This window comes from Ranitomeya imitator, chromosome 3, assembly GCF_032444005.1.
Source record: "Ranitomeya imitator isolate aRanImi1 chromosome 3, aRanImi1.pri, whole genome shotgun sequence".
NCBI lineage: Eukaryota > Metazoa > Chordata > Amphibia > Anura > Dendrobatidae > Ranitomeya > Ranitomeya imitator.
The window spans coordinates 584,799,862-584,809,353 of NC_091284.1; the positions used below are offsets into that span (position 1 = coordinate 584,799,862).

General features: G+C 49.1%; 1 protein-coding gene across 1 annotated transcript in view; it reads right to left on the reverse strand.

The window, feature by feature from the left end:
* The window catches only part of DNAJC3 (DnaJ heat shock protein family (Hsp40) member C3), a 57,981-nt gene extending 49,529 nt beyond the window's left edge, over positions 1-8,452 (reverse strand). The window contains exons 1-4 of the mRNA XM_069758037.1: positions 8,279-8,452; positions 4,836-4,946; positions 4,358-4,482; positions 3,984-4,058 (exon numbers count right to left, since the gene is read on the reverse strand). Of these exons, the coding sequence (XP_069614138.1) occupies positions 3,984-4,058; positions 4,358-4,482; positions 4,836-4,946; positions 8,279-8,360 (393 nt within the window). The 5' untranslated portion in view covers positions 8,361-8,452. The remainder of the gene's footprint in view (positions 1-3,983; positions 4,059-4,357; positions 4,483-4,835; positions 4,947-8,278) is intronic.
* Between the last annotated feature and the right edge of the window lie 1,040 nt (positions 8,453-9,492).

The window sequence follows — 9,492 nt, forward strand, 5'->3', positions numbered from 1 at the left end:
ATCTGGATAAGTTGGAAACTTGGGCTGAAAGGTGGCAGATGAGGTTTAACAATGATAAATGTAAGGTTATACACATGGGAAGAAGGAATCAATATCACCATTACACACTGAATGGGAAACCACTGGGTAAATCTGACAGGGAGAAGGACTTGGGGATCCTAGTTAATGATAAACTTACCTGGAGCAGCCAGTGCCAGGCAGCAGCTGCCAAGGCAAACAGGATCATGGGGTGCATTAAAAGAGGTCTGGATACACATGATGAGAGCATTATACTGCCTCTGTACAAATCCCTAGTTAGACCGCACATGGAGTACTGTGTCCAGTTTTGGGCACCGGTGCTCAGGAAGGATATAATGGAACTAGAGAGAGTACAAAGGAGGGCAACAAAATTAATAAAGGGGATGGGAGAACTACAATACCCAGATAGATTAGCGAAATTAGGATTATTTAGTCTAGAAAAAAGACGACTGAGGGGCGATCTAATAACCATGTATAAGTATATAAGGGGACAATACAAATATCTCGCTGAGGATCTGTTTATACCAAGGAAGGTGACGGGCACAAGGGGGCATTCTTTGCGTCTGGAGGAGAGAAGGTTTTTCCACCAACATAGAAGAGGATTCTTTACTGTTAGGGCAGTGAGAATCTGGAATTGCTTGCCTGAGGAGGTGGTGATGGCGAACTCAGTCGAGGGGTTCAAGAGAGGCCTGGATGTCTTCCTGGAGCAGAACAATATTGTATCATACAATTATTAGGTTCTGTAGAAGGACGTAGATCTGGGGATTTATTATGATGGAATATAGGCTGAACTGGATGGACAAATGTCTTTTTTCGGCCTTACTTACTAACTATGTTACTATGGGTGAGTATAATCTAACGTCTTTTTCTCCTCTTTCAGGTAACATCGGGGGCTTATCTACAGCATTACAGAATGCTGTAGATAAGCCCCTAATGCCGGTGGGCTTACCTCACCCGCGATTTTCGGGGCGACAGGTTCCCTTTAAGGTACCATCACACTCAATGGCGCTGCAGCGATATAGACAACGAGTCGACCTAAACTAGATCGCTGCAGCGTCGCTGTTTAGGTCGCTGTAAAGACGTCAAACACAGCAACTCCAGAACGATGCAGGAGCGATCCAGTGACGTAACGGCGACTCACTTATCGTTCTCGCTGGTTGTTAGCTCCATGTAAAACATTGCAGGCGTCGTTGCTTTTGATGTCAAACATGACGATACACGCCGACCTGGCGACGAAATAAAGTTCTGGACTTCTAGTTCTCTTTGCAAAGTTGCTGAGTGTGAAGGTACCTTTACAGTCCGTCCCTCGCCGCCACCTTTATGATCAGCCAGGGTCTTAGTCACCAGTTTCAACAGCTGGATCAGTGCATCTCGGCAGCCCGTAATGCTAGTTCTGTCTCAGGATTGTTATCTGCCCTCTGATTGTAATAACTATGGTATTAATAATACTTAGGCTATTCTAATATTCACCTATTCATGAATAACAGATTAATAGATTTTCTTTTTTTTAGTGAAACCCTTGTGCTTCCTATAGTCTGAAAACTATATTTATACCTGCGTTTATTCAATGGAACAATGCAGGCGAAATCTAAAATAGACAATAATAATTTGACAAACCTTCATAGGCTCCCAGTACATTTCCTACAGGCTGATTACAAGGCCCAGCAATAGCATAACTGACAGAAAAGGCTTTATCATGCCCTTATCTCAAAGATCTTCAGCAATGATAAGAGTTGGTAGGAGATCCAAGTATTCTGTTCTTCTATTGTAAAAGCAAACTTCACATTAACATTACAACACCCTGTAGGATTTTAACACTGAGCCCAGGATAACTTGTACTGCAGGTTTGGGGAGGTTAAAGGGTCTCCAAAAAGTTATTTGTGCAGGCAAAATATAGGAGCAGGGTGCACAAAAGGTGTAACCAATTTAATTACACCTTCCCACCATCTCCACCCCAATCTTCTTTGGTTGACAGCTCTGGCTTCATAAGGCCAGATAAGTGTGGTGATAAATGGTAACCATGCAGGTGGGAAGGTGTATATAAATGATTGGCCCTGCCATGATCCATGATGCACCGAGAACCTGTACTTGGTTGAGCAGTCATTCTGTGCAGATAATAGCCCTTTAAATGGAGTCTGCCATAACACAATGACTGTAAACCAAATACAGGTTCCCGATGCATCATGACATGGCCAAACATTTCATTGCACCTTCCCAACTACTTGTTTTTCTCCCCTCCATCTCAACTGCCCCATCTTCTTTGATTGACAGCTCTGGCATTATATAGACAGCACAAAATGGGAAACAAGTACCGTATATAGTCATGTATAAAAGTCGACCGAGTATAAGCAAAGACCCCTAAATTTACCACAAAAAACTGGGAAAACGTATTGACTCCAGTATAAGCTGGGTATGCATTTGTCGCCTATTCCCCATTCTGGTATACATGGCTCCTTATCCCCCCCCCCCGTCCTTGTATGCATGGCCCCTATCCCCCCTATCCTGGTATGCATGGCTCCCCCATCCCTGTATTCATGGCTCCTTATCCCCCCTGTCCTTGTATTCATGGCTCCTTATCCCCCGTTCTTGTATGCGTGGCTCCTTATCCCCCCTGTCCTTGTATTCATGGCTCCTTATCCCCCCTGTCCTTGTATGCATGGCTCCTTATCCCCCCAGTCCTTGTATGCATGGCTCATCTCCCCCCCTCATCCTTGTATGCATGGCTCCTTCCCCCCCTCCCCCGTCCTGTATGCATGGCTCCTTCCCCCCCTCCCCCGTCCTTGTATGCATGGCTCCTTATCCCCCCCAGTCATTGTATGCATGGCTCCTTATCCCCCCTGTGCTGAAAAACTCAGCTTATACACAAGTACTGTATACACGGTAAGTGGGAAGGTGCACCCAAATGTTTGGTCACGCCAAGCATGCACTGAGCTCCTGTACTGGGTTTGAACAATTATTCTGTGCTGACAAACTCCCTTTAATTACTTCATGAACGCCAATAGACTATAAACATCTGAGCAATCTGCAATCGACTCTGCAGTGATGCCCTAAATAGCAGCTGCAAAAGATTGTGCAGTTGTGGCAGCCGAATGTTAGACACAGTCGGACTCCATAGAGAATGCAGAGAGGGTTTATTACCTTCTCTATGACCGTGTACACCGCGCTGAACAAACGCTGTATATACCGACTAGGAAGCTCTGACACCGCTGCTTTATCAGTAGATAGTGATCACTGTATATAGCGAGGGTGTGAAAGCTGCTCCGTTGTAGGAGAACCTATCAGCTCTGCAATGCAGGCAAATGGCTGAGCTTTCCCTGTAACTTGGGCTAATATCCCTGCTCCAGTTACAGGGGAAAATAAAGCGTGCTAACAAAATAAAACAGATTTTAAGTAAATGGTCTGGTCTTAAACTGGTTAAATAGGATGGAACTGTCGCCAGAAGGTCCAGTTTTTGCTGTTACTATATTCCTACTGCTCCCCTGTGGTTTTATTTTTTTTAATATATTGCTAATTTTTATTGTCTTAACCAAGGGGGCATAGCTCACAGGATTCTCTGGGGCATTTTTTAGGCTGTTCTACATCATTATTACCCTGTGAGTCCCTTGTAAAGGCCATAAAATTTCCACTAAGTGAAAAGTCCCTATATTTCTAGAACTGTATAGCAAGTAACAAAAATCCTGAATACTCAGGGGAACAGAGGGAATAAAATAAAAGAAAAATCTGGTGAAAGGACCTCTTCAAAAAATTTTGTATAGAAGTAGAAAAATATGGCTGCTTTTCCCCCCAAAACAATAAATACCACTATCCATGGTCTGTGCCTAGTACTGCCATAGAGGGAACTGCAATACTGCACAAAAGCCATGGACAGGAAAGTTGCCATTTTTTGGAGGAAAGCAGTCATGCTTTTTTTTTTTTTTTTTTTTTTTTAAACCCTGATAAACCTCCGTATTTAGGAATAGACGTACCACTTTTTTAAAGTCCTCTTCTGCTTCATCCAACTTCCCTTGTTTCAGTAGTAATTGTCCTCTCTGTAATCTTGCCTTTAAAAAAAAAAAAAAAAAAAAAAAAAAAGTAGATTAAAAAAAAATAGATTACTTTTAGTCAAAGTCCCAAGTGATCCTAATTAAAATTCTAACTAGAAACTAAGGTGTCAATATAAATGTACTGTAGTGGTGTAATATGCACGTTGGCTGACCAGTGTCCACATCTCATTTCGGTCACATCCACCAGTACTTGAATACTCCCTAGCTCTGTGTCACATATTTGAGGAAAGCCTTGTGAAGAATACGCAGGAGGAGGCCGTATCTCCTGCCCTGCAGCTCAGTATGGCGGTACGTACTGAGGTAAAGTCTGGTTTCAGCTCAATCACTCGACTCAAGTCAGGAATCGCGGCTTTTGATTTGCCCATGGCCAGGTACGCAGTCGCTCTTCTGTAGTATGCGAGGTAGTTATCTGGATCACCATCTAAAAAGAAAACAAAGAATTACAGCAAAACACGGAGCTGAAATCCAACAACACTCTGAAATGATTCTAAGCCATAGTATAGAGCAAGTGCGATACGTGGGCAGCGGAATATATGAGGCCTCATTGGTAACGAGTAAAGATCCACCACGGAGGTCACGTGGAGGAGTGGAGAACACGCTCAGACACCACTAGAATGGACCAAGTACAATTACCAGAGGCGCACCAGGGGAAGGGCAGGAGAACCTGTAAGACTTCGATATTAGTATGTGCCACAACAAATCTGTTAAACAACCCCTTGTGACACGTATGGTCACCATCGACAGCACTAGCTCCATCATCTGCCCAATACTCACCGATAGCGGAGTGGAAATGGGATAACGCATCGGCAAGTTGTCCAGCCGCTAACAACTTCTTCCCCATTTCAAGGTGTTGGTCGACATCTGCGTTTATTCCGCATTGCACACCTGTGTGAGAGGATATTAGCACATTGCATGTTAATCATGGTGCTGGAGGACATGGCCTCTGCTCCGGAAGCCCCACACTGCCACCATTATTACAATCTATACTGGTGTTTCCTGACATGTGGTATCCGATCGGCAGGCAGGATATCAGTAAAGCTTGTATTTCATTTATTGAAATCCCTGTTGGGGCCTACACAGTGACTGACCGTCCTCCCTGTATGACTGCATGCAGAGACAGCTGTCAATCACTGAGTAGGACCGCCCACTGGACTCATACACACAAACACCAGGGATGTCACTAAATAAAATACTAAATATACAGAATCTTTTCCCACAAATCTATATATCATTCTCCCCAGCTTCTCTTTACCCTGCTGTCCACAGGTCAGACTGTAGATACGCGACTGCCAAAAACAAAGACATTCTGCCCTTCCCTAGTGAATAGGGCTCTGGATGTGCTTGGTGTACACACCAGGACTCTCCCTGGCTTATACGCTATTATTGCTAACATAGAATACACATACGCTGCGCCTCCTCCATGGCCTAGCCAACACTTCCCATCTCAAAGACATTTTTGCACTAAAGCCACTTTGGTATTCGGCAAATTACTGCTCTTTCCATTTCTTGTTAACATTTCTTTCAGTTAAGCTGAAGATAATGTAAAAGACTTTCATGTTTTTAGCAGGTTCTCATTACAGAATTGGTCACTTCACTTCTCACCAGCCTGAACGCACGGCGTCAGTAAAACAAGATATGCTTTCTATAATTAATGACACCCAATATCTCCAAGGGTTGGCAGGGCGGTATCGCTGCGTAGGTAAGAACTACCCCTTGTACACACAGGCAGAAGCTAACAACTGGCATATGGGCACCGAGAAATCTTCTCATTAGCGGCATTACACTTCCAGTACCTGCGGGCTGCTACACGAGTACTAACACCCCCAGCAAAACTATTACAACTATTCACAATAACGAAGAGGTGGTAATCAAACCATGGAGTAGACATCTGCCAGAAGATCAGAGCTCTCACATGACAATGGAAGTACAATATTTTCCAGCCGTGTCTATAAAATCCAAATTTGACACAATCCGTGGATATATCCATAATCAGGGAACATGTTTGCATCTGTGGGAAAACTTGCAAAAGTTTTGGTACCTGGCAACTCACAGGCATGCATTATCTTGGCGAGTTATGGATATATTATTGTGTGGCATGTATAGATTGCTTGAAGGATGCTCGGCAAGACGACGGCCATATTGTTTCTCTACGAGGATCCTGTGGACAAATGTGGCCGACAGTAGAAATATGGCCTAAAACTGGATTGGAATTGAATCTAATCAGCTCTCCCTCTGTTACCTCCGTAAAGGGAGGAGTGAGGGGTCCCGTGAGACCCTTTATAACATCTCATTACCAAATTTAATTGTCAGAGCCCAGGAGAAGCAATGAGTATTTCCCGCAGTGTTCTACCTCCGCCAAGAACGCTCACAGATCCAATTTATTGGACGTATCTGTAGTTTATCCCTATTAATTTTAATTTATTTTTTTACTTCTATGTGCGGCTTTTTTATTATTTCATCTTTTGTAACCTTTTTAAGCACTGTACTATTTTTGTACACTAAATCTAAAATGTAATAAGTTTGGTCTTTGCTGCTCTAAATGCACCAACAAACCCTGAATAGGAAGAGTGTAGCGTGGTTGGGTTACCCTGTGTACGTCAGAGCGCAAGAAGAGTACCCATCAGGTGTGTGGAAAGCTGGGTGGCAGGTGTACCCCAGTGCAAGTGTCTCAGTAGCCGATCAAAACCACTAATGGTGGAAGCGAGAGGCGGCTGTGCGGGCGAGAGGCGGCTGTGAGGGCACACGGCTCATTGTCAGCCTTTTGAGATAGGTAAGTGAACGAGTGTGTGTGGGACATGGGGGCCCCCCCATGTACTGACGCTGCTGGACGGCACGGCCCCCGACGCACTGACGCTGCAGGACGGCACGGCCCCCGACGCACTGACGCTGCTGGACGGCACGGCCCCCGACGCACTGACGCTGCTGGACGGCACGGCCCCCGACGCACTGACGCTGCTGGACGGCACGGCCCCCGACGCACTGACGCTGCTGGACGGCACGGCCCCCGACGCACTGACGCTGCTGGACGGCACGGTCACTGACGCTGCTGGACGGCACGGCCCCCGACGCACTGACGCTGCTGGACGGCACGGTCCCCGACGCACTGACGCTGCTGGACGGCACGGCCCCCGACGCTGCTGGACGGCACGGTCACTGACGCTGCTGGACGGCACAGCCCCCGACGCACTGACGCTGCTGGACGGCACGGCCCCCGACGCACTGACGCTGCTGGACGGCACGGTCCCCGACGCACTGACGCTGCTGGACGGCACGGCCCCCGACGCTGCTGGACGGCACGGCCCCCGACGCACTGACGCTGCTGGACGGCACGGCCCCCGACGCACTGACGCTGCTGGACGGCACGGCCCCCGACGCACTGACGCTGCTGGACGGCACGGCCCCCGACGCACTGACGCTGCTGGACGGCACGGTCCCAGACGCACTGACGCTGCTGGACGGCACGGTCCCCGACGCACTGACGCTGCTGGACGGCACGGTCCCCGACGCACTGACGCTGCTGGACGGCACGGTCCCCGACGCACTGACGCTGCTGGACGGCACGGTCCCAGACGCACTGACGCTGCTGGACGGCACGGCCCCCGACGCACTGACGCTGCTGGACGGCACGGCCCCCGACGCACTGACGCTGCTGGATGGCACGGTCCCCGACGCACTGACGCTGCTGGACGGCACGGTCCCCGACGCACTGACGCTGCTGGATGGCACGGTCCCCGACGCTGCTGGACGGCACGGTCCCCGACGCACTGACGCTGCTGGACGGCACGGTCCCCGACGCACTGACGCTGCTGGATGGCACGGTCCCCGACGCACTGACGCTGCTGGACGGCACGGTCCCCGACGCACTGACGCTGCTGGATGGCACGGTCCCCGACGCTGCTGGACGGCACGGTCCCCGACGCACTGACGCTGCTGGACGGCACGGTCCCCGACGCACTGACGCTGCTGGATGGCACGGTCCCCGACGCACTGACGCTGCTGGACGGCACGGTCCCCGACGCACTGACGCTGCTGGACGGCAGTGACAATGCCCCTGGGGTACAGACCCTACTGGATGCCTTAGGCACTACCACTGGAGTACAGACACAGTAATGTGGAGGGTCCATGGGGAGCCCAGCCGGGCAGGTCAGGACCGTACCATACCAGCCTGCGGGTAACAGGACCGCACGGCCCAGTGGAAGGACAGCCTCTCCTCTTACCTTCATACTGTAGATCAAACAAGACAAGCAGGAAGGGGAAGAAGGACAGCAGCTTGTGGGCGCAGGCGCTGGGGGCCACCATGTCTGCACAGCGCACGGACACCGCTTGTCCCCGGGTCACTGACAGGGATCTGTCCTGCTCCACTTCAACTAGTTCCCAGTAAGTTGAGCCCTGGTCGTGGTGAGCTGCAATTGGACGGAAAGCCAATAGCCCCACCCCTCTTCTCCTATTGGAGAACGTGGAGCGTTGGCCGCTGAGAGGGGAGGAGCTAAGCGTGTAGCCCCGCCCTCTACCCAGCTTCCGGCACGTTACTTTGCTGAGCAAATCACGCCTCCTCCGGCTCATACTACCGACGTGTGCCGACGTCATGGCCGAGCGCTGCCCTTGTGCTGGTGCAGTGCACAGGCGGCCCTCAATGAGGCGCCATGGAGCAGGATGTTCCGCTTTGTGCACTGTGGTCACGCCGCTGTGCGCCGGGAATACGGTATTGCTGGCGGCAGCAGCAGGTTTCCATTACAATCACTGACAGACATTTCCCGCCGGGGCTGCAGGAACAGCTGGTGTAGTGTTCGGTGCTCTGTTCTTACAGGGAGCGTCCCAAGTGTATCGTGGTGCGGCCAATCATTTAAAGGGAACCTGTCACCTGAATTTGGCGGACCGATTTGCGGTTACATGGGCGGAGTTTTCGGGTGTTTGATTAACCCTTTCCTTACCCGCCGGCTGCATGCTGGCCGCAATATTGGGTTGAAGTTCAAGCTGTGTCCTAAGTACACGCCTGCGCAAGGCAAGATTGCCTTCAACAAAAGAGCAGGCGAGCAGTGTCCGTTGAACGTTTATTTGGTTACTGAAGCCAAGGTCATTAAACATTTGAGCTAGGCTAGCACGATATCTCTCCACCGATTCCTGCGTGACATCCTTGAAAGATGTTGACTGATCAGCCAACTTATCCGAGGCCCATGTCTTAAGTTGTTGGCAGAACGAAATATCAGAAAAAAGTACACTGTCTGATAGTCCAAATTAGTATGTAACAAAGAAAACGAAAAAACTAATATATCTAATAACTTTATTTAAACAAACTGGGATTAAAAACTGACGCAACACCCAAACCCCTTGTAGTGGGAGTGGGTCAATAAAAAACCTGGCCCGAAAAATCAAGGGCAAAGGGTAGGGGTAAATGGACGAAATACAAATACTATACGTCCCTAAGATACTC